Below are 26,114 nucleotides of genomic sequence, written 5' to 3'. Positions count from 1 at the left end.
AGAATTAATGATTAGAATTCTCAATTAGAATTCAGAAATAGAATAATTGGAATTCAAAAATATAACAACTTTATCGTTCACACAATGGGGAAATGTGTCTATGGCTTCGTTACACAAGGATTGACATAAAGAATAACATGAAAACACCACCATCGCCGTCATCATCATCATCATCACGACAGAAACAACATGATAGAGGACTACAATGATAAAGGTGTGTAGACCTTATAGAGTTTCTCCTCTGGGATCTGGTTTCGGACGGGTTGGTAGTCTCTCTTCAGGTCCAGCACCAGGCCAAGCAGGCCACACTCTGTCTTGTTGCCCACCTGCATGGGCAGACCACCCTCCTTGGTGGCAGGCTGGGGAGATGGAGAGACAGCCAACAGCTTCAGATACACACGTCTCAATTTACATCAACAGCATAACTCAGGAAGTAGAAAGCTCTCTCATCCATTTATATACATATTGATACAGTCTTATACTCAGCTTGCTTAGTGTCCAACAAGCATTCTCTGCCCTTAACCTTGTTCTGAACACCTCCAAAACAAAGGTCATGTGGTTTGGTAAGAAGAATGCCCCTCTCCCCACAGATGTGATTACTACCTCTGAGGGTTTAGAGCTTGAGGTAGTCAGCTCATACAAGTACATATCAAAGACTTGGTTTCCTCTATCGTAAACTGACCTCTTTCACCCCAGCTGCCAAACTGACCTTTTTCACCCCAGCTGCCAAACGGACCTCTTTCACCCCAGCTGCCAAACGGACCTCTTTCACCCCAGCTGCCAAACGGACCTTTTTCACCCCAGCTGCCAAACTGACCTTTTTCACCCCAGCTGCCAAACTGACCTTTTTCACCCCAGCTGCCAAACTGACCTTTTTCACCCCAGCTGCCAAACTGACCTTTTTCACCCCAGCTGCCAAACTGACCTTTTTCACCCCAGCTGCCAAACTGACCTTTTTCACCCCAGCTGCCAAACGGACCTTTTTCACCCCAGCTGCCAAACGGACCTTTTTCACCCCAGCTGCCAAACGGACCTTTTTCACCCCAGCTGCCAAACGGACCTTTTTCACCCCAGCTGCCAAACTGACCTTTTTCACCCCAGCTGCCAAACTGACCTTTTTCACCCCAGCTGCCAAACTGACCTTTTTCACCCCAGCTGCCAAACTGACCTTTTTCACCCCAGCTGCCAAACTGACCTTTTTCACCCCAGCTGCCAAACTGACCTTTTTCACCCCAGCTGCCAAACTGACCTTTTTCACCCCAGCTGCCAAACTGACCTTTTTCACCCCAGCTGCCAAACTGACCTTTTTCACCCCAGCTGCCAAACTGACCTTTTTCACCCCAGCTGCCAAACTGACCTTTTTTGCACTATTGGTTAAAGCCTGTAAGTAAGCATATCACTGTAAGGTCTACCTACACCTGTTGTATTCGGCGCACGTGACAAATAAACTTTGATTTGATTTAACCCTGATTCAGATGACCATCCTACCCATGCTAGATTACGGAGACTTAATTTACAGATCGGCAGGTAAGGGTGTTCTCGAGCGGCTAGATGTTCTTTACCATTCGGCCATCAGATTTTCCACCAATGCTCCTTATAGGACACATCACTGCACTCTGTACTCCTCTGTAAACTGGTCATCTCTGTATACCTGTCACAAGACCCACTGGTTGATGCTTATTTATAAAACCCTCTTAGGCCTCACTCCCCCCTATCTGAGATATCTACTGCAGCACTCATCCTCCACATACAACACCCGTTCTGCCAGTCACATTCTGTTAAAGGTCCCCAAAGCACACACATCCCTGGGTGGCTCCTCTTTTCAGTTCTCTGCAGCTAGCGACTGGAACGAGCTGCAACAAACACTCAAACTGGACAGTTTAATCTCCATCTCTTCATTCAAAGACTCAATCATGGACACTCTTACTGACAGTTGTGGCTGCTTTGTGTGATGTATTGTTGTCGCTACCTTTGTGCTGTTGTCTGTGCCCAATAATGTTTGTATCATGTTTTGTGTTGCTACCATGTTGTGTTGCTACCATGTTGTGTTGTCATGTGTTGTCTCTCTTTATGTAGTGTTGTCTTAGGTCTCTCTTTATGTAGTGTTGTGTTAGGTCTCTCTTTATGTAGTGTTGTCTTAGGTCTCTCTTTATGTAGTGTTGTGGTGTCTCTCTTTATGTAGTGTTGTGTTGCCTCTCTTTATGTAGTGTTGTGTTGTCTTAGGTCTCTCTTTATGTAGTGTAGTGTTGTCTTAGGTCTCTCTTTATGTAGTGTTGTGTTGTCTCTTTATGTAGTGTTGTCTTAGGTCTCTCTTTATGTAGTGTTGTGTTGTCTCAGGTCTCTCTTTATGTAGTGTTGTCTTAGGTCTCTCTTTATGTAGTGTTGTCTTAGGTCTCTCTTTATGTAGTGTTGTGTTGTCTCTCTTTATGTAGTGTTGTGTTGTCTCTCTTTATGTAGTGTTGTCTTAGGTCTCTCTTTATGTAGTGTTGTGTTGTCTTAGGTCTCTCTTTATGTAGTGTTGTGTTGTCTCAGGTCTCTCTTTATGTAGTGTTGTCTTAGGTCTCTCTTTATGTAGTGTTGTCTTAGGTCTCTCTTTATGTAGTGTTGTCTTAGGTCTCTCTTTATGTTGTGTTGTCTCAGGTCTCTCTTTATGTAGTGTTGTCTTAGGTCTCTCTTTATGTAGTGTTGTCTTAGGTCTCTCTTTATGTAGTGTTGTGTTGTCTCTCTTTATGTAGTGTTGTGTTGTCTCTCTTTATGTAGTGTTGTGTTGTCTCTCTTTATGTAGTGTTGTGTTGTCTCTCTTTATGTAGTGTTGTGTTGTCTCTCTTTATGTAGTGTTGTCTTAGGTCTCTCTTTATGTAGTGTTGTGTTGTCTCTCTTTATGTAGTGTTGTGTTGTCTCTCTTTATGTAGTGTTGTGTTGTCTCTCTTTATGTAGTGTTGTCTTAGGTCTCTCTTTATGTAGTGTTGTATTGTCTCTCTTTATGTAGTGTTGTGTTGTCTCTCTTTATGTAGTGTTGTCTTAGGTCTCTCTTTATGTAGTGTTGTGGTGTCTCTCTTTATGTAGTGTTGTGTTGTCTCTCTTTATGTAGTGTTGGGGTGTCTCTCTTTATGTAGTGTTGTGGTGTCTCTCTTTATGTAGTGTTGTGTTGTCTCTCTTTATGTAGTGTTGTGGTGTCTCTCTTTATGTAGTGTTGTGTTGTCTCTGTTTATGTAGTGTTGTGTTGTCTCTGTTTATGTAGTGTTGTGGTGTCTCTCTTTATGTAGTGTTGTGTTGTCTCTGTTTATGTAGTGTTGTGTTGTCTCTCTTTATGTAGTGTTGTGTTGTCTCTCTTTATGTAGTGTAGTGTTGTCTCTCTTTATGTAGTGTTGTGGTGTCTCTCTTTATGTAGTGTTGTGTTGTCTCTCTTTATGTAGTGTAGTGTTGTCTCTCTTTATGTAGTGTTGTGGTGTCTCTCTTTATGTAGTGTAGTGTTGTCTCTCTTTATGTAGTGTTGTGGTGTCTCTCTTTATGTAGTGTAGTGTTGTCTCTCTTTATGTAGTGTTGTGGTGTCTCTCTTTATGTAGTGTTGTGGTGTCTCTCTTTATGTAGTGTTGTGGTGTCTCTCTTTATGTAGTGTTGTGTTGTCTCTCTTTATGTAGTGTTGTGTTGTCTCTGTTTATGTAGTGTTGTGGTGTCTCTCTTTATGTAGTGTTGTGGTGTCTCTCTTTATGTAGTGTTGTGTTGTCTCTCTTTATGTAGTGTTGTATTGTCTCTCTTTATGTAGTGTTGTGTTGTCTCTCTTTATGTAGTGTTGTCTTAGGTCTCTCTTTATGTAGTGTTGTGTTGTCTCTCTTTATGTAGTGTTGTGTTGTCTCTGTTTATGTAGTGTTGTGTTGTCTCTCTTTATGTAGTGTTGTGTTGTCTCTCTTTATGTAGTGTTGTCTTAGGTCTCTCTTTATGTAGTGTTGTGGTGTCTCTCTTTATGTAGTGTTGTGTTGTCTCTCTTTATGTAGTGTTGGGGTGTCTCTCTTTATGTAGTGTTGTGTTGTCTCTGTTTATGTAGTGTTGTGTTGTCTCTGTTTATGTAGTGTTGTGGTGTCTCTGTTTATGTAGTGTTGTGTTGTCTCTGTTTATGTAGTGTTGTGGTGTCTCTCTTTATGTAGTGTTGTGGTGTCTCTCTTTATGTAGTGTTGTAGTGTTGTATTGTCTCTCTTTATGTAGTGTTGTGTTGTCTCTCTTTATGTAGTGTTGTCTTAGGTCTCTCTTTATGTAGTGTTGTGTTGTCTCTCTTTATGTAGTGTTGTGTTGTCTCTGTTTATGTAGTGTTGTGGTGTCTCTCTTTATGTAGTGTTGTGGTGTCTCTCTTTATGTAGTGTTGGGGTGTCTCTGTTTATGTAGTGTTGTGGTGTCTCTCTTTATGTAGTGTTGTCTTAGGTCTCTCTTTATGTAGTGTTGTGGTGTCTCTCTTTATGTAGTGTTGTGTTGTCTCTGTTTATGTAGTGTTGTGGTGTCTCTCTTTATGTAGTGTTGTGGTGTCTCTCTTTATGTAGTGTTGTGGTGTCTCTCTTTATGTAGTGTTGTGGTGTCTCTCTTTATGTAGTGTTGTGTTGTCTCTCTTTATGTAGTGTTGTGTTGTCTCTCTTTATGTAGTGTTGTGGTGTCTCTCTTTATGTAGTGTTGTGGTGTCTCTCTTTATGTAGTGTTGTGGTGTCTCTCTTTATGTAGTGTTGTGTTGTCTCTTTATGTAGTGTTGTGGTGTCTCTCTTTATGTAGTGTTGTGGTGTCTCTCTTTATGTAGTGTTGTGGTGTCTCTCTTTATGTAGTGTTGTGTTGTCTCTTTATGTAGTGTTGTGGTGTCTCTCTTTATGTAGTGTTGTGGTGTCTCTCTTTATGTAGTGTTGTGGTGTCTCTCTTTATGTAGTGTAGTGTTGTCTCTCTTTATGTAGTGTTGTGTTGTCTCTCTTTATGTAGTGTTGTGTTGTCTCTCTTTATGTAGTGTTGTGGTGTCTCTCTTTATGTAGTGTTGTCTTAGGTCTCTCTTTATGTAGTGTTGTGGTGTCTCTCTTTATGTAGTGTTGTGTTGTCTCTCTTTATGTAGTGTTGTCTTAGGTCTCTCTTTATGTAGTGTTGTGTTGTCTCTCTTTATGTAGTGTTGTCTTAGGTCTCTCTTTATGTAGTGTTGTGTTGTCTCTGTTTATGTAGTGTTGTGGTGTCTCTCTTTATGTAGTGTTGTGGTGTCTCTCTTTATGTAGTGTTGTGGTGTCTCTCTTTATGTAGTGTTGTGTTGTCTCTGTTTATGTAGTGTTGTGGTGTCTCTCTTTATGTAGTGTTGTGGTGTCTCTCTTTATGTAGTGTTGTGGTGTCTCTCTTTATGTAGTGTTGTGGTGTCTCTCTTTATGTAGTGTTGTGGTGTCTCTCTTTATGTAGTGTTGTGGTGTCTCTCTTTATGTAGTGTTGTGGTGTCTCTCTTTATGTAGTGTTGTGGTGTCTCTCTTTATGTAGTGTTGTGGTGTCTCTCTTTATGTAGTGTTGTGGTGTCTCTCTTTATGTAGTGTTGTGGTGTCTCTCTTTATGTAGTGTAGTGTTGTCTCTCTTTATGTAGTGTTGTGTTGTCTCTCTTTATGTAGTGTTGTGGTGTCTCTCTTTATGTAGTGTTGTGTTGTCTCTCTTTATGTAGTGTTGTGGTGTCTCTCTTTATGTAGTGTTGTGTTGTCTCTCTTTATGTAGTGTTGTGTTGTCTCTCTTTATGTAGTGTTGTGGTGTCTCTCTTTATGTAGTGTTGTGGTGTCTCTCTTTATGTAGTGTTGTGTTGTCTCTCTTTATGTAGTGTTGTGGTGTCTCTCTTTATGTAGTGTTGTGGTGTCTCTCTTTATGTAGTGTTGTGGTGTCTCTCTTTATGTAGTGTTGTGGTGTCTCTCTTTATGTAGTGTTGTGGTGTCTCTCTTTATGTAGTGTTGTGTTGTCTCTCTTTATGTAGTGTTGTGGTGTCTCTCTTTATGTAGTGTTGTATTGTCTCTCTTTATGTAGTGTTGTGGTGTCTCTCTTTATGTAGTGTTGTGGTGTCTCTCTTTATGTAGTGTTGTGGTGTCTCTCTTGTCGTGATGTGTGTTTTCTATATTTCTATATTTAAAAAATATATATATATTATCCCAGGCCCCGGGCCCCGCAGGAGGCCTTTTGCCTTTTGGTAGGCCGTCATTGTCAATAAGAATTTGTTCTTAACTGACTTGCCTAAGGTTAAAGGTTAAACAAAGGTTAAATACAGGTTAAATAAAAAAGGTGTTAGGAAAGGAAGGACTGTGTCACCTGACCTGCATTGTTTAGCTTGTTGTTACCACATCCAGTAAAAAGCATCACTAGTATGTATACATATATATATATATATATATATATACTATGGGTATACGGTTGATATACTATGGGTATACAGTTGATATACTGTGGGTATATGGTTGATATACTGGGTATACGTTTGATATACTGTGGGTATACGGTTGATATACTGGGTATACAGTTGATATACTGTGGGTATATGGTTGATATACTGGGTATACGTTTGATATACTGGGGGTATACAGTTGATATAATGTGGGTATACGGTTGATATACTGTGGGTATATGGTTGATATACTGGGTATACGGTTGATATACTGGGTATATGATACGGTTGATATACTGGGTATACAGTTGATATACTGTGGGTATACGGTTGATATACTGTGGGTATACGGTTGATATACTGTGGGTATATGGTTGATATACTGGGTATACGGTTGATATACTGGGTATACGGTTGATATACTGGGTATACGGTTGATATACTGTGGGTATACAGTTGATATACTGTGGGTATACGGTTGATATACTGGGTATACGGTTGATATACTGGGTATACGGTTGATATACTGGGTATACGGTTGATATACTGGGTATACGGTTGATATACTGGGTATACGGTTGAAATACTGGGTATACGATACGGTTGATATACTGGGTATACGATACGGTTGATATACTGGGTATACGGTTGAAATACTGGGTATACGGTTGATATACTGTGGGTATATAGTTGATATACTGGGTATACGGTTGATATACTGGGTATATGATACGGTTGATATACTGGGTATACGGTTGAAATACTGGGTATACGATACGGTTGATATACTGGGTATACAGTTGATATACTGTGGGTATATGGTTGATATACTGTGGGTATACGGTTGATATACTGTGGGTATACGGTTGATATACTGTGGGTATATGGTTGATATACTGGGTATACGGTTGATATACTGGGTATACGGTTGATATACTGGGTATACGGTTGATATACTGTGGGTATACAGTTGTTATACTGTGGGTATATGGTTGATATACTGGGTATACGGTTGATATACTGTGGGTATACAGTTGATATACTGTGGGTATACGGTTGATATACTGGGTATACGGTTGATATACTGGGTATACGGTTGATATACTGGGTATACGGTTGATATACTGGGTATACGGTTGATATGGGTATGAACTGTATAGTTCAGTGATTTAGTGTCCAGCAAGTCAGAGGTGGCCTAATGCGTAGTGCAGCATAGACTGTCTAGTATTTTAGTCTCTATGGGTCAGATGGCCGGTTGGTGAGGGCCACAGACCTTTTCAGGTGACGGGAGGATTTGATCATTTTTACCCTGAACCATCTGTCAGAGGTGAATTTTGGGAGGAGGAGGGGGTCGGGGGGGGGGTGACCACGGTGGGAGGGATCGGCAATAATCTTTCCTGCATGCTTCCTTTCCCTGGAGTCGTGTAGGACCACGTTGGAGAAGCAGGTGGCAGCCGATGAACCTCTCTGCAGACTGGACAATGTGTTGCAGTTTACCCTCGCAGACCCAAACCAGACGGTAATGGAGGAAGTGAGGATGGACTCAAACGATTGATAAGTCAAACTGGATCAGGATTGACTGGGAGATGTAGTTTTTTCAGCTGCCTCATGTAGTACATCGTCTGGTGAGCATTCTGGGTGACCGCTGGGATGTTGTCCTCCCACTAGAGGCTGGGATATTGTCCTCCCTTTAGAGGCTGGGATGTTGTCCTCCCATTAGAGGCTGAGATGTTGTCGTCCCTCTAGAGGCTGGGATATTGTCCTCCCTTTAGAGGCTGGGATGTTGTCCTCCCATTAGAGGCTGAGATGTTGTCGTCCCTCTAGAGGCTGGGATATTGTCCTCCCTTTAGAGGCTGGGATGTTGTCCTCCCATTAGAGGCTGAGATGTTGTCGTCCCAGTAGAGGCTGGGATGTTGTCCTCCCACTAGAGGCTGGGATGTTGTTCTCCTTCTAGAGGCTGGGATGTTGTCCTCCCTCTAGAGAATGGGATGTTGTCCTCCCTCTAGAGAATGGGATGTTGTCCTCCCACTAGAGATAGGGATGTTGTCATCCCACTAGAGGCTGGGATGTTGTCCTCCCACTAGAGACTGGGATGTTGTCCTCCCACTAGAGGCTGGGATGTTGTCCTCCCTTTAGAGTCTAGGATGTTGTCCTCCCTCTAGAGCCTGGGATGTTGTCCTCCCTTTAGAGGCTGGGATGTTGTCCTCCCATTAGAGGCTGGGATGTTGTTCTCCCACTAGAGGCTGGGATGTTGTCCTCCCGCTAGACACTGGGATGTTGTCCTCCCACTAGAGGCTAGGATGAGGATGTTGTCCTCCCTCTAGAGGCTGGGATGTTGTCCTCCCACTAGAGTCTGGGATGTTGTCTTCCCACTAGAGGCTGGGATGTTGTCCTCCCACTAGAGGCTGGGATGAGGATGTTGTCTTCCCACTAGAGGCTGGGATGTTGTCCTCCCACTAGAGGCTGGGATGAGGATGTTGTTCTCCCACTAGAGGCTGGGATGTTGTCCTCCCGCTAGAGGCTGGGATGTTGTCCTCCCTTTAGAGGCTGAGATGTTGTCCTCCCACTAGAGGCTGGGATGAGGATGTTGTCCTCCCTCTAGAGGCTGGGATGTTGTCCTCCCACTAGAGGCTGGGATGAGGATGTTGTTCTCCCACTAGAGGCTGGGATGTTGTCCTCCCACTAGAGGCTGAGATGTTGTCCTCCCTCTAGAGGCTGGGAAGTTGTACTCTCTTTAGAGGTGGGGCAAACGATGGTCCCCAGGAATTTTAATGATTCAGCCGTGCTAACAGCTGAGCCATCCATCTCGAAGGGGAGAGATGGTGGGGGTTCGTTTTCTGAAGTCAACCACCATTTCCACGGTTTTGTCTGTGTTGAGTGTGTTTATTGCGACTGCACCGGGCCACTAGCCCGGTCGACCTCTCCACGGTACATGGACTCGTCACCGTCGGCGAAGAGACCGACCAGAGTGGTGGGTCATCTGGAAACTGGAGTAGTTTGACACAAAGCGTTGTTGGACAGTCATTGGCGTAGAGGTGAGAGCACGTATCCCTGCTGGTGCTGAGGGATAAATTTGCCATCAACAAATTATTTGTAATAATGCTTCACCCCCCCCCCCCCTCCCCCAGCGACCATCCGCGCCAGAAAAAATCGTCCCGTGGCAGAATCTAGTTGATAATCCCTGCTTTATGGTATATGGTTCAACTAAGTTTGACAGGTAGCCTTGTGGTCAGAGCGTCTGGCCAGTAACCAAAAAATTGGTGGATCGAATCCCCCGAGCTGACAAGGTAAAAATCGGTCGTTCTGCCCCTGAACAAGGCAGTTTAACCCCACTGTTCCCCAGGTAGACCGTCATTGTAAATAAGAACTGGTTCTTAACCGACTTGCCTAGTTAAAGTTCAGTCCTTCAGGGGTGCCTGTTGTAGGGTGTCAGGGGAACTCAAACCTAGTGACAGAGGTCATTCCACCGTACACTACATGGTGATGGTAATAGTAACAGTTTGTGGCATATGGTTGAAGTGTAAATTCAGTCCTCGGCGGCCCCCCCTACCTCGACTTTTTACTCTACTGCAGGAGAAGTGAAGCTAAAATTGGTGTGGAGAAGAGAGGAGCTGGCCAGAGCTGGTCTGGGTGTGTCGGGGTAACAGCTGTCCTCTCTCTGGTCTCTCCATGGTCGCTGGAGCGTTGCTAAGGCGTCCTGCGGGTAGCAACATATGTCGAGGGGGGAGCTGGCACACTCCATTTCCTCTTAGACCTGGGTGGTGGAGGGTGAGTTTTTCACAGCTACATCTGCTCTCCTCTCTACCCTTCGTCCCTCCCATGGGTGCCTCTCTCTCCTCTCTACCCCTCTTCCCTCTCCTAGGTGTCTCTCCCTCTTCTCTCCCCCTCTTCCCTCTCCTAGGTGTCTCTCTCTCTCCTCTCTACCCCTCCTCCCTCTCCATAGACACCACTCTCTCCTCTCTCTCCCTCTCCCTCTCCTGTGCTCTCTTCTCTCCTCTCTGTCCCTCTTCTGGGCTCCCTTCTCTCTCTCCCTCTCCTGGGCTCCCTTCTCTCTCATCTCTCCCTCTGTAGGGGAATCTATGGACAGAGGACAGACTGGGACAATGTGATGCTAGCTGTAGTACTGTACTGCAATAAAACCAGGACAGGGGTCAGACAGGGGTCAGACTGGGAGACCCTGAGGTGATAGGACAGGGGTCAAACTGGGAGACCATGAGGTGATAGGACAGGGGTCAGACTGAGAGACCATGAAGTGATAGGACAGGGGTCAAACTGGGGTCAGACTGGGAGACCATGAGGTGATAGGACAGGGGTCAGACTGGGAGACCATGAGGTCAATGACAGTCACTCAATTAGCCATGTCAGCTAACACTTTGTAGATTGGTAGTTAGTCATGCGGGCCAGCTATCTAAAATTGTAGTAACCATGATCAAATTACTAACCTGGGGGGCTCCAATTGATTTTGTTAGTCACTCTGACTCAGATATCATATTCAAAAATGTACTCTAAAACTAAAACATTTACCAGCAGCATACCACCCTGCATCCCACTGCTGGCTTGCTTCTGAAGCTAAGTAGGGTTGGTCCTAGTTGGTCCCTGGATGGTCCTGGTTAGTACTGGTTGGTCCCTGGATGGGAGACCAGATGCTGCTGGAAGTGGTGTTGGAGGGCCAGTAGGAGCCAGTCTTTCATCTGGTCTTAGGAGCTCCGGTCTCCCGAGTGGAGCAGCGGTCTAAGGCACTGCATCGCAGTGCATTACAGACCCGAGTTTCATCCCAGGCTATGTCGCAGCCGGCCGTGACCGGGAGACCCATGAAGTGTGGCACAATTGTCCCAGCGTTGTCTGGGTTAGGGGACTGTTTGGGCGACCAGGATTTCCATGTCCCGTCGTGCTCGAGCTACTCCTTGTGGATGGGCGAGCGTGTGCAGGCTGACATCGGTCTCCAGCTGGACGGTGTGTTTTGGCTTCCGGGTTAAGCGAGCAGTGAGTCAAGAAGCGCATGGCTTGGCAGGGTCGTGTTTCGGAGGAAGCATGGCTCTCGACCTTCGCCTCTCCCGAATCCGTAGGGGAGTTGCAGCGATGGAACAAGACTGTAACTACCAATTGGATGTCATGAACAAGGAGATCCGAATGCCCCAGGGCATCGAAGGGGACATTGCTGTACATACAGTCTTTTGGATGGGACGTTAAACGGACCTCCTATCCCTATCATTAGCTAGCTATAACAAAGGGAAGCCTCCTTATCCTACCATTAGCTAGCTATAACAAAGACAAGCCTCCTTATCCTACCATTAGCTAGCTATAACAAAGACAAGCCTCCTTATCCTACCATTAGCTAGCTATAACAAAGACAAGCCTCCTTATCCTATCATTAGCTAGCTATAACAAAGACAAGCCGCCTTATCCTACCATTAGCTAGCCAGAACAAAGACAAGCCTCCTTATCCTACCATTAGCTAGCTATAACAAAGACAAGCCTTATCCTATCATTAGCAAGCTATAACAAAGACACGCCTCCTTATCCTACCATTAGCTAGCTATAACAAAGACAAGCCTTATCCTATCATTAGCTAGCTATAACAAGGACAAGCCTTATCCTATCATTAGCTAGCTATAACAAAGACAAGCCTCCTTATCCTATCATTAGCTAGCTATAACAAAGACAAGCCTCCTTATCCTACCATTAGCTAGCTATAACAAAGACAAGCCTCCTTATCCTACCATTAGCTAGCTATAACAAAGACAAGCCTCCTTATCCTACCATTAGCTATCTATAACAAAGACAAGCCTGCTTATCCTATCATTAGCTAGCTATAACAAAGACAAGCCTTATCCTATCATTAGCTAGCTATAACAAAGACAAGCCTTATCCTATCATTAGCTAGCTATAACAAAGACAAGCCTTATCCTATCATTAGCTGGCTATAACAAAGGGAAGTGACAAGCTTCCTTATCCTATCATTAGCTAGCTATAACAAAGACAAGCCTTATCCTATCATTAGCTAGCTATAACAAAGACAAGCCTTATCCTATCATTAGCTAGCTATAACAAAGGGAAGTGACAAGCTTCCTTATCCTATCATTAGCTAGCTATAACAAAGACAAGCCTTATCCTATCATTAGCTAGCTATAACAAAGACAAGCCTCCTTATCCTATCATTAGCTAGCTATAACAAAGACAAGCCTCCTTATCCTACCATTAGCTAGCTATAACAAAGACAAGCCTCCTTATCCTATCATTAGCTAGCTATAACAAAGACAAGCCTCCTTATCCTATCATTAGCTAGCTATAACAAAGGGAAGTGACAAGCTTCCTTATCCTATCATTAGCTAGCTATAACAAAGACAAGCCTTATCCTATCATTAGCTAGCTATAACAAAGGGAAGTGACAAGCTTCCTTATCCTATCATTAGCTAGCTATAACAAAGACAAGCCTTATCCTATCATTAGCTAGCTATAACAAAGGGAAGTGACAAGCTTCCTTATCCTATCATTAGCTAGCTATAACAAAGACAAGCCTTATCCTATCATTAGCTAGCTATAACAAAGACAAGCCTTATCCTATCATTAGCTAGCTATAACAAAGGGAAGTGACAAGCTTCCTTATCCTATCATTAGCTAGCTATAACAAAGACACGCCTTATCCTATCATTAGCAAGCTATAACAAGGACAAGCCTTATCCTATCATTAGCTAGCTATAACAAAGACAAGCCTTATCCTATCATTAGCTAGCTATAACAAAGACACGCCTTATCCTATCATTAGCTAGCTATAACAAAGACAAGCCTTATCCTATCATTAGCTAGCTATAACAAAGACACTCCTTATCCTATCATTAGCTAGCTATAACAAAGACAAGCCTTATCCTATCATTAGCTAGCTATAACAAAGACACGCCTTATCCTATCATTAGCTAGCTATAACAAAGACAAGCCTTATCCTATCATTAGCTAGCTATAACAAAGACACGCCTTATCCTATCATTAGCTAGCTATAACAAAGACAAGCCTTATCCTATCATTAGCTAGCTATAACAAGGACAAGCCTTATCCTATCATTAGCTAGCTATAACAAGGACAAGCCTTATCCTATCATTAGCTAGCTATAACAAAGACAAGCCTTATCCTATCATTAGCTAGCTATAACAAAGGGAAGTGACAAGCTTCCTTATCCTATCATTAGCTAGCTATAACAAAGACAAGCCTTATCCTATCATTAGCTAGCTATAACAAAGACAAGCCTCCTTATCCTACCATTAGCTAGCTATAACAAAGACAAGCCTTATCCTACCATTAGCTAGCTATAACAAAGACAAGCCTTATCCTATCATTAGCTAGCTATAACAAAGACAAGCCTTATCCTATCATTAGCTAGCTATAACAAGGACAAGCCTTATCCTATCATTAGCTAGCTATAACAAGGACAAGCCTTATCCTATCATTAGCTAGCTATAACAAAGACAAGCGACAGCATTACATACCGTCTCTACATGCTGTCACTGTATCTCAGTCCTCCAGACTGTTCTGATCTCTACTTCTGTATAGCCACACTGTCTGTGTGTGTGTGCGTGTGTGTGTGTGTAATGTGAATGTGTAATGTCATTCTAATGTGAATAGGGAGCTTCTGGTTGTGTCGTCTCCAGCCATTATCAGCAGTACTGTCTATCAGTGAGAAGCCGCTGTCAAAGATGACACAGTCCTCTGCATTGTGATGAAACGGTCTTTCTCTGTGCCCCCGTCTGTCTGTCTCTAAAGAACCATTCTTCACGTTTAAAAGCCTTCGTCAATCATAGTGCCCGAGCTGCTGTGCTCATTCTAGAACCCATTTGAAATGCGGGCTCTTTACTGTGTCTGTAATTAGGCTACACTAACTGTGGACTTCCAAGTCTCTCTTCCTCACTTCTTTGCTTGAAACAAGCATGCAGGCTCCTGTTGACAGCTAGATACACAGACAGGCAGACAGACAGACAGACAGACAGACAGACAGACAGACAGACAGCTAGATACACAGACAGACAGACAGACAGACAGACAGACACAGACAGACAGACAGACAGACAGACAGACAGACAGACAGACAGACAGACAGACAGACAGACAGACAGACAGACAGACAGAAAAGCAGGCAGGCAGGTAGGTAGGCAGACAGACAGACAGACAGCTAGATACACAGACAGACAGACAGACAGACAGACAGACAGACAGACAGACAGACAGACAGACAGACAGACAGACAGACAGACAGACAGACAGACAGACAGACAGACAGACAGACAGAAAAGCAGGCAGGCAGGTAGGTAGGCAGACAGACAGCTAGATACACAGACAGACAGACAGACAGACAGACAGACAGACAGACAGACAGACAGCTAGATACACAGACAGACAGACAGACAGACAGGCAGACAGGCAGACAGACAGACAGACAGACAGACAGACAGACAGACAGACAGACAGACAGACAGACAGACAGACAGACAGACAGACAGACAGCTAGATACACAGACAGACAGACAGACAGACAGACAGACAGGCATTTGTATTCAGCATTTCACTGTAAGGTCTACTACACCTGTTGTATTCAGCATTTCACTGTAAGGTCTACTACACCTGTTGTATTCAGCATTTCACTGTGAGGTCTACTACACCTGTTGTATTCAGCATTTCACTGTAAGGTCTACTACACCTGTTGTATTCAGCATTTCACTGTGAGGTCTACTACACCTGTTGTATTCAGCATTACACTGTAAGGTCTACTACACCTGTTGTATTCATCATGTCACTGTCAGGTCTACTACACCTGTTGTATTCAGCATTTCACTGTGAGGTCTACTACACCTGTTGTATTCAGCATGTCACTGTGAGGTCTACTACACCTGTTGTATTCAGCATTTCACTGTAAGGTCTACTACACCTGTTGTATTCAGCATTTCACTGTAAGGTCTACTACACCTGTTGTATTCAGCATGTCACTGTGAGGTCTACTACACCTGTTGTATTCAGCATTTCACTGTAAGGTCTACTACACCTGTTGTATTCAGCATGTCACTGTGAGGTCTACTACACCTGTTGTATTCAGCATTTCACTGTAAGGTCTACTACACCTGTTGTAGTCAGCATTTCACTGTGAGGTCTACTACACCTGTTGTATTCAGCATGTCACTGTGAGGTCTACTACACCTGTTGTATTCAGCATTTCACTGTAAGGTCTACTACACCTGTTGTATTCAGCATTTCACTGTGAGGTCTACTACACCTGTTGTATTCAGCATTTCACTGTGAGGTCTACTACACCTGTTGTATTCAGCATGTCACTGTGAGGTCTACTACACCTGTTGTATTCAGCATTTCACTGTAAGGTCTACTACACCTGTTGTATTCAGCATTTCACTGTAAGGTCTACTACACCTGTTGTATTCAGCATGTCACTGTGAGGTCTACTACACCTGTTGTATTCAGCATTTCACTGTAAGGTCTACTACACCTGTTGTATTCAGCATTTCACTGTAAGGTCTACTACACCTGTTGTATTCAGCATTTCACTGTAAGGTCTACTACACCTGTTGTATTCAGCATTTCACTGTAAGGTCTACTACACCTGTTGTATTCAGCATGTCACTGTGAGGTCTACTACACCTGTTGTATTCAGCATTTCACTGTAAGGTCTACTACACCTGTTGTATTCAGCATGTCACTGTGAGGTCTACTACACCTGTTGTATTCAGCATTTCACTGTAAGGTCTACTACACCTGTTGTATTCAGCATTTCACTGTAAGGTCTACTACACCTGTTGTATTCAGCATTTCACTGTAAGGTCTACTACACCTGTTGTATTCAGCATGTCACTGTGAGGTCTACTACACCTGTTGTATTCAGCATTTCACTGTAAGGTCTACTACACCTGTTGTATTCAGCATGTCACTGTGAGGTCTACTACACCTGTTGTATTCAGCATTTCACTGTAAGGTCTACTACACCTGTTGTATTCAGCATGTCACTGTGAGGTCTACTACACCTGTTGTATTCAGCATTTCACTGTAAGGTCTACTACACCTGTTGTATTCAGCATTTCACTGTAAGGTCTACTACACCTGTTGTATTCAGCATTTCACTGTAAGGTCTACTACACCTGTTGTATTCAGCATGTCACTGTGAGGTCTACTACACCTGTTGTATTCAGCATTTCACTGTAAGGTCTACTACACCTGTTGTATTCAGCATGTCACTGTGAGGTCTACTACACCTGTTGTATTCAGCATTTCACTGTAAGGTCTACTACACCTGTTGTATTCAGCATGTCACTGTGAGGTCTACTACACCTGTTGTATTCAGCATGTCACTGTGAGGTCTACTACACCTGTTGTATTCAGCATTTCACTGTAAGGTCTACTACACCTGTTGTATTCAGCATTTCACTGTGAGGTCTACTACACCTGTTGTATTCAGCATTTCACTGTAAGGTCTACTACACCTGTTGTATTCAGCATTTCACTGTGAGGTCTACTACACCTGTTGTATTCAGCATTTCACTGTGAGGTCTACTACACCTGTTGTATTCAGCATTTCACTGTGAGGTCTACTACACCTGTTGTATTCAGCATTTCACTGTGAGGTCTACTACACCTGTTGTATTCAGCATTTCACTGTAAGGTCTACTACACCTGTTGTATTCAGCATTTCACTGTCAGGTCTACTACACCTGTTGTATTCAGCATTTCACTGTAAGGTCTACTACACCTGTTGTATTCAGCATGTCACTGTAAGGTCTACTACACCTGTTGTATTCAGCATTTCACTGTAAGGTCTACTACACCTGTTGTATTCAGCATTTCACTGTAAGGTCTACTACACCTGTTGTATTCAGCATTTCACTGTAAGGTCTACTACACCTGTTGTATTCAGCATTTCACTGTAAGGTCTACTACACCTGTTGTATTCAGCATTTCACTGTGAGGTCTACTACACCTGTTGTATTCAGCATGTCACTGTAAGGTCTACTACACCTGTTGTATTCAGCATGTCACTGTAAGGTCTACTACACCTGTTGTATTCAGCATTTCACTGTGAGGTCTACTACACCTGTTGTATTCAGCATTTCACTGTGAGGTCTACTACACCTGTTGTATTCAGCAGTTCACTGTGAGGTCTACTACACCTGTTGTATTCAGCATTTCACTGTAAGGTCTACTACACCTGTTGTATTCAGCATTTCACTGTGAGGTCTACTACACCTGTTGTATTCAGCATTTCACTGTAAGGTCTACTACACCTGTTGTATTCAGCAGTTCACTGTGAGGTCTACTACACCTGTTGTATTCAGCATTTCACTGTAAGGTCTACTACACCTGTTGTATTCATCATTTCACTGTGAGGTCTACTACACCTGTTGTATTCAGCATTTCACTGTGAGGTCTACTGCACCTGTTGTATTCAGCATTTCACTGTGAGGTCTACTACACCTGTTGTATTCAGCATTTCACTGTGAGGTCTACTGCACCTGTTGTATTCAGCATTTCACTGTGAGGTCTACTACACCTGTTGTATTCAGCATTTCACTGTGAGGTCTACTACACCTGTTGTATTCATCATTTCACTGTAAGGTCTACTACACCTGTTGTATTCAGCATTTCACTGTGAGGTCTACTACACCTGTTGTATTCAGCATTTCACTGTGAGGTCTACTACACCTGTTGTATTCAGCATTTCACTGTGAGGTCTACTATACCTGTTGTATTCAGCATTTCACTGTAAGGTCTACTACACCTGTTGTATTCAGCATTTCACTGTGAGGTCTACTACACCTGTTGTATTCAGCATTTCACTGTAATGTCTACTACACCTGTTGTATTCAGCATTTCACTGTAAGGTCTACTACACCTGTTGTATTCAGCATTTCACTGTAAGGTCTACTACACCTGTTGTATTCAGCATTTCACTGTAAGGTCTACTACACCTGTTGTATTCAGCATGTCACTGTAAGGTCTACTACACCTGTTGTATTCAGCATTTCACTGTGAGGTCTACTACACCTGTTGTATTCAGCATTTCACTGTAAGGTCTACTACACCTGTTGTATTCAGCATTTCACTGTGAGGTCTACTACACCTGTTGTATTCAGCATTTCACTGTGAGGTCTACTACACCTGTTGTATTCAGCATTTCACTATGAGGTCTACTACAACTGTTGTATTCAGCATTTCACTGTAAGGTCTACTACACCTGTTGTATTCAGCATTTCACTGTGAGGTCTACTACACCTGTTGTATTCAGCATTTCACTGTAAGGTCTACTACAACTGTTGTATTCAGCATTTCACTGTAAGGTCTACTACACCTGTTGTATTCAGCATTTCACTGTAAGGTCTACTACACCTGTTGTATTCAGCATTTCACTGTAAGGTCTACTACACCTGTTGTATTCAGCAATTCACTGTAAGGTCTACTACACCTGTTGTATTCAGCATTTCACTGTAAGGTCTACTACACCTGTTGTATTCAGCATTTCACTGTAAGGTCTACTACACCTGTTGTATTCAGCATTTCACTGTGAGGTCTACTACACCTGTTGTATTCAGCATTTCACTGTAAGGTCTACTACACCTGTTGTATTCAGCATTTCACTGTGAGGTCTACTACACCTGTTGTATTCATCATTTCACTGTGAGGTCTACTACACCTGTTGTATTCATCATTTCACTGTGAGGTCTACTACACCTGTTGTATTCAGCATTTCACTGTGAGGTCTACTACACCTGTTGTATTCAGCATGTCACTGTGAGGTCTACTACACCTGTTGTATTCAGCATTTCACTGTGAGGTCTACTACACCTGTTGTATTCAGCATTTCACTGTGAGGTCTACTACACCTGTTGTATTCATCATTTCACTGTGAGGTCTACTACACCTGTTGTATTCAGCATTTCACTGTGAGGTCTACTACACCTGTTGTATTCAGCATGTCACTGTGAGGTCTACTACACCTGTTGTATTCAGCATTTCACTGTAAGGTCTACTACACCTGTTGTATTCAGCATTTCACTGTGAGGTCTACTACACCTGTTGTATTCAGCATTTCACTGTAAGGTCTACTACACCTGTTGTATTCAGCATTTCACTGTGAGGTCTACTACACCTGTTGTATTCATCATTTCACTGTGAGGTCTACTACACCTGTTGTATTCATCATTTCACTGTGAGGTCTACTACACCTGTTGTATTCAGCATTTCACTGTGAGGTCTACTACACCTGTTGTATTCAGCATGTCACTGTGAGGTCTACTACACCTGTTGTATTCAGCATTTCACTGTGAGGTCTACTACACCTGTTGTATTCAGCATTTCACTGTGAGGTCTACTACACCTGTTGTATTCATCATTTCACTGTGAGGTCTACTACACCTGTTGTATTCAGCATTTCACTGTGAGGTCTACTACACCTGTTGTATTCAGCATGTCACTGTGAGGTCTACTACACCTGTTGTATTCAGCATTTCACTGTAAGGTCTACTACACCTGTTGTATTCAGCATTTCACTGTGAGGTCTACTACACCTGTTGTATTCAGCATTTCACTGTAAGGTCTACTACACCTGTTGTATTCAGCATGTCACTGTGAGGTCTACTACACCTGTTGTATTCAGCATTTCACTGTGAGGTCTACTACACCTGTTGTATTCAGCATTTCACTGTAAGGTCTACTACACCTGTTGTATTCAGCATTTCACTGTAAGGTCTACTACACCTGTTGTATTCAGCATTTCACTGTGAGGTCTACTACACCTGTTGTATTCAGCATTTCACTGTGAGGTCTACTACACCTGTTGTATTCAGCATTTCACTGTGAGGTCTACTACACCTGTTGTATTCAGCATTTCACTGTGAGGTCTACTACACCTGTTGTATTCAGCATTTCACTGTGAGGTCTATTACACCTGTTGTATGCGGCGCATGTGAAAAATACAATTTGATTTAATATAAGGAACAAGGATGAATCCACCTGTGTCATATTGACAGGATTGAAACGCATTGCCCTATGATTGATGTCTTTGGTCTACCGTTAACCCATCTTGTGTCAATTCTATAACACAAAAGAGGAGGACGGAAGCTAGCTGTCCTCCGGCTATACCATGGTGCTACCCCTAGAGGGTGATGTTGAGGCTACTGTAGACCTTCACTGCATAATAGTGTGTTTTAATCAGTTATTTGGTGATGTGACTATATTTAGTATCATTTTGATGACATTCACTGAGGAGGATGTTCCTCCACTTCCTCCCCTGATAGAAATGTACCTGGCTAAAATGTACCTGCTTAAATGTACCTGACTAAAATGTACCTGGCTAAATTGTACCTGGTTAAATGTACCTGGCTAAAATGTACCTGGTTAAATGTACCTGGCTAAAATGTACCTGGTTAAATATACCTGGCTAAAATGTACCTGGTTAAAATGTAGCTGGTTAAATGTACCTGGCTAAAATGTACCTGGTTAAATGTACCCGGTTAAATGTACCTGGCTAAAATGTACCTGGTTAAATATACCTGGTTAAATGTACCTGGCTAAAATGTACCTGGTTAAAATGTACCTGGCTAAATTGTACCTGGTTAAATGTACCTGGCTAAAATGTACCTGGCTAAAATGTACCTGGCTAAATGTACCTGGTTAAATATACCTGGTTAAATATACCTGGTTAAATATACCTGGTTAAATATACCTGGTTAAATATACCTGGTTAAATATACCTGGCTAAAATGTACCTGGTTAAATATACCTGGCTAAAATTACGTATCACTTACCTGTTATCCCGAGTTGAAACAGGATGCACCTGAGCTCGATTTCTAGTCTCATAGCAAATGTTATTTTTAATTTTATTTATTTATTTTACCTTTATTTAACTAGGCAAGTCAGTTAAGAACAAATTCTTATTTTCAATGACGGCCTAGGAACAGTGGGTTAACTGCCTGGTCAGGGGCAGAACGACAGATTTGTACCTTGTCAGCTCGGGTGTTTGAACTTACAACCTTCCGGTTACTAGTCAAACGCTCTAACCCCTAGGCTATCCTGCCGTACTTATGAGTACTTATGTAAATAAAGTATTTATGTTTTTTATAAATTATCAAAAATTTCTACAAACCTGTTTTTGCATTGTCATTATGGAGTATTGTGTGTAGATTGATGTGGAATTTTGTTTATTTAATCCACTTTAGAATAAGGCTGTAACGTAACAACATGTGGAACATGTCAAGGGGTATGAATACTTTCAGAATGCACCATTATTAAAGTGACCAGTATTCCATTATTAAAGTGACCAGTGTTCCATTATTAAAGTGACCAGTGTTCCATTATTAAGGTGACCAGTGTTCCATGATTAAAGTGACCAGTGTTCCATGATTAAAGTGACCAGTGATCCATGATAAAAGTGACCAGTGTTCCATGATTAAAGTGACCAGTGTTCCATTACAAAGTGACAAGTGTTCCATTATTAAAGTGACCAGTGTTCCATTATTAAAGTGACCAGTGTTCCATTATTAAAGTGACCAGTGTTCCATGATTAAAGTGACCAGTGTTCCATGATTAAAGTGACCAGTGTTCCATTACTTAAGTGACCCGTGTTCCATTATTAAAGTGACCAGTGTTCCATTACAAAGTGACAAGTGTTCCATGATTAAAGTGACCAGTGTTCCATGATTAAAGTGACCAGTGTTCCATTATAAAGTGACCAGTGTTCCATTATTAAAGTGACCAGTGTTCCATTATTAAAATGACCAGTGTTCCATTATTAAAGTGACCAGTGTTCCATGATTAAAGTGACCAGTGTTCCATGATTAAAGTGACCAGTGTTCCATTATTAAAGTGACCAGTGTTCCATGATTAAAGTGACCAGTGTTCCATTATTAAAGTGACCAGTGTTCCATTATTAAAGTGACCAGTGTTCCATTATTAAGGTGACCAGTGTTCCATGATTAAAGTGACCAGTGTTCCATGATTAAAGTGACCAGTGATCCATGATTAAAGTGACCAGTGTTCCATGATTAAAGTGACCAGTGTTCCATTACTTAAGTGACCCGTGTTCCATGATTAAAGTGACCAGTGTTCCATTACAAAGTGACAAGTGTTCCATGATTAAAGTGACCAGTGTTCCATGATTAAAGTGACCAGTGTTCCATTATAAAGTGACCAGTGTTCCATTATTAAAGTGACCAGTGTTCCATTATTAAAATGACCAGTGTTCCATTATTAAAGTGACCAGTGTTCCATTATTAAAGTGACCAGTGTTCCATGATTAAAGTGACCAGTGTTCCATTATTAAAGTGACCAGTGTTCCATGATTAAAGTGACCAGTGTTCCATGACTATGTACATAGAGCAGCAGCCTCTAAGGTGCAGGGTAGAGTATCCGGGTGGTAGCTGACAAGTGGCAGTGACTAAAGTTTAGGGCACGGTCATGGGCAGAGGCCGGCTACTGTTTAACAGTCTGATGGCCTTGAGATAGATGCTGTTTTTCCAGTCTCTCGGTCCCTGCTTTGATGCACCTCGCCTTCTGGATGGTACCGGGGTGAACAGGCAGTGGTTCAGCTGGTCCTTGATTTGTGGTGGTACCCTAGAAAGGCAAATGTGTACCTTTACTATCTGCCCCCTATGGTATCCTATTGGCTCTTTTAAGGTATATGTCGCTCTTTCTGTCGCTTTCCGTCCCTTAAGTGGGAAATGAAGTACTGTACCTATAACTAAAGGTACAAAATGACAAGTGTTTGTACCCCTTTAAGAACTAAACTTTCATTTCTGAAACACAGCAATTATATAAAGATGCAAAATTAGTACTTCAACCAGCTTTGGTTCTCTTGATTTTTATTTGTGTGGGTCTGCTCTGACTTGCCGTGGAGAGAACGTGTGAAGGGAGAGTTTACAGTCCATATCACACCACTGGTGTTGGCCAACAACTTTAATGTTTTATATAACTCTCTCTCTCTCTCTCTCTCTCTCTCTCTCTCTCTCTCTCCCTCTCTCTCTCCGTCTCTCCCTCTCTCTCCCCCTCTCTCTCCCTCTCTCTCCCTCTCTGTCTCTCGCTCTCTGTCTCTCTGTCTGTCTCTCTGTCTCTGACTCTCTGTCTCTCTCTCTCTGTCTCTCTCTCTCTGTCTCTTCCTCTCTCTTCCTCTCTCTCCCTCTCTCTCCCTCTCTGTCTCTCGCTCTCTGTCTCTCTGTCTGTCTCTCTGTCTCTGACTCTCTGTCTCTCTCTCTCTGTCTCTCTCTCTCCGTCTCTCCCTCTCTCTCCCCCTCTATCCCCCTCTCTCTCCCTCTCTCTCCCCCTCTCTCTCTCTCCCTCTCCCCCTCTCTCTCCCTCTCCCTCTCTCCCTCTCCCTCCCCCTCTCTCTCCCTCTCCCCCTCTCTCCCCCTCTCTCTCCCTCTCTCTCCCCCTCTCTCTCTCTCTCCCTCTCCCCCTCTCTCTCTCCCTCTCTCTCTCTTTCCCTCTCCCTCCCCCTCTCTCTCCCTCTCCCTCCCCCTCCCCCTCTCTCTCCCTCTCCCTCCCCCTCTCTCTCCCTCTCTCTCTCTCCTTCAGTCCTCTCGCCAATTACAGATTATGTAAAATCTCTTGCCAAAACCATCCCTTTCTAACAAGATAAAGATATCAGATTAACATCCAATTTAAATTGATATTTAATTGGGTTGTCAACAAACACAATTCCAACTTGAAACAAAACCCTTTGGAAATACCCTATAGTTGATATGTGGTCGACAATATTTTGATGTCAGCTCCTTACGGTAAGCACTATCCCCAACACACCTAGCGTGAGACCTAGAACGAGTGTCACAAAAGCACAAGCTGCCTTTCTTCTCCTGGGAAAATGGCCAGCTTGTGGGTTCTCTTCCCAATTGAAGACGACCCGGTCACCATAAATAAATGTATTAAAAATCCTACAATGTGATTTCCTGGATTTTTTTCTCTAATTTTGTCTATCATAGTTGAAATGTACCTATGATGAAAATTACAGGCCTCTCATCTTTTTAAGTGGGAGAACCTGCACAATTGGTGGCTGACTAAATACTTTTTTGCCCCACTGTGTGTGTGTGTGTGTGTGTGTGTGTGTGTGTGTGTGTGTGTGTGTGTGTGTGTGTGTGTGTGTGTGTGTGTGTGTGTGTGTGTGTGTGTGACCAATAAAATGTGATTTGATGTTGAGTGTGTAATATACAGTGTCTATTTTGTATACAACAGTGTCTAAGAGCATTTTCCGTCCCAAATCACACCCTATTCCCTATTCAGTGCACTACTATAGACCAGAGCCCTACTCCCTATATAGTGCACTACTATAGACCAGAGCCCTATTCCCTATTCAGTGCACTACTATAGACCAGAGCCCTATTCCCTATTCAGTGCACTACTTTAGACCAGAGCCCTATTCCCTATTCAGTGCACTACTTTAGACCAGAGCCCTATTCCCTATTCAGTGCACTACTTTAGACCAGAGCCCTATTCCCTATTCAGTGCACTACTTTAGACCAGAGCCCTATTCCCTATTCAGTGCACTACTTTAGACCAGAGCCCTATTCCCTATTCAGTGCACTACTTTAGACCAGAGCCCTATTCCCTATTCAGTGCACTACTTTAGACCAGAGCCCTATTCCCTATTCAGTGCACTACTTTAGACCAGAGCCCTATTCCCTATGCCCTATTATATAGAGCATTTTCCTGTTGGGTTGTAAAGTTCATCATATCCTACCGATGGCATTTTATCATTAACGTGTCATTGTTCAAGACCAACAAGACCATATTCATGACTGGTCTGCTCTCCGGGGAATCAACAAGACCATATTCATGACACATCTCTCTCCGGGGAATCAACAAGACCATATTCATGACTGGTCTGCTCTCCGGGGAATCAACAAGACCATATTCATGACTGGTCTGCTCTCCGGGGAATCAACAAGACCATATTCATGACTGGTCTGCTCTCCGGGGAATCAACAAGACCATATTCATGACTGGTCTGCTCTCCGGGGAATCAGCTGGTCTGCTCTCCGGGGAATCAGCTGGTCTGCTCTCCGGGGAATCAACAAGACCATATTCATGACTGGTCTGCTCTCTCCGGGGAATCAACAAGACCATATTCATGACTGGTCTGCTCTCTCCGGGGAATCAACAAGACCATATTCATGACTGGTCTGCTCTCCGGGGAATCAACAAGACCATATTCATGACACATCTCTCTCCGGGGAACCAACAAGACCATATTCATGACTGGTCTGCTCTCCGGGGAATCAACAAGACCATATTCATGACACATCTCTCTCCGGGGAATCAACAAGACCATATTCATGACTGGTCTGCTCTCCGGGGAATCAACAAGACCATATTCATGACACATCTCTCTCCGGGGAATCAACAAGACCATATTCATGACTGGTCTGCTCTCCGGGGAATCAACAAGACCATATTCATGACACATCTCTCTCCGGGGAATCAACAAGACCATATTCATGACACATCTCTCTCCGGGGAATCAGCTGGTCTGCTCTCTCTTGATGTGACTCCCTCTGCTGCTTCTGTCAGTCTGTCTGGTATGGATGTAGTGACAGCACTGAGACAGTCTGTCTGGTATGGATGTAGTGATAGCACTGAGACAGTCTGTCTGGTATGGATGTAGTCACAGCACTGAGTCTGTCTGGTATGGATGTAGTGACAGCACTGAGACAGTCTGTCTGGTATGGATGTAGTGACAGCACTGAGACAGTCTGTCTGGTATGGATGTAGTGACAGCACTGAG

The 26,114-nt window shown here is 43.1% G+C and overlaps 1 protein-coding gene across 10 annotated transcripts in view; it reads right to left on the bottom strand.

Annotated features, from left to right (window-relative positions):
* Positions 1–26,114, bottom strand: part of atp2b2 (ATPase plasma membrane Ca2+ transporting 2) — a 206,724-nt gene that overhangs the window by 46,597 nt on the left and 134,013 nt on the right. For all 10 annotated transcript variants that reach the window (XM_031825786.1, XM_031825785.1, XM_031825789.1 and 7 more), the window contains one exon: positions 225–359. In XM_031825786.1, coding sequence (XP_031681646.1) covers positions 225–359 — 135 coding nt within the window. The remainder of the gene's footprint in view (positions 1–224; positions 360–26,114) is intronic.

This window comes from Oncorhynchus kisutch, linkage group LG5, assembly GCF_002021735.2.
Source record: "Oncorhynchus kisutch isolate 150728-3 linkage group LG5, Okis_V2, whole genome shotgun sequence".
NCBI lineage: Eukaryota > Metazoa > Chordata > Actinopteri > Salmoniformes > Salmonidae > Oncorhynchus > Oncorhynchus kisutch.
The sequence above is the reverse complement of the archived record's forward strand: the minus strand, read 5'-3'. Positions and strand labels throughout refer to the sequence as shown.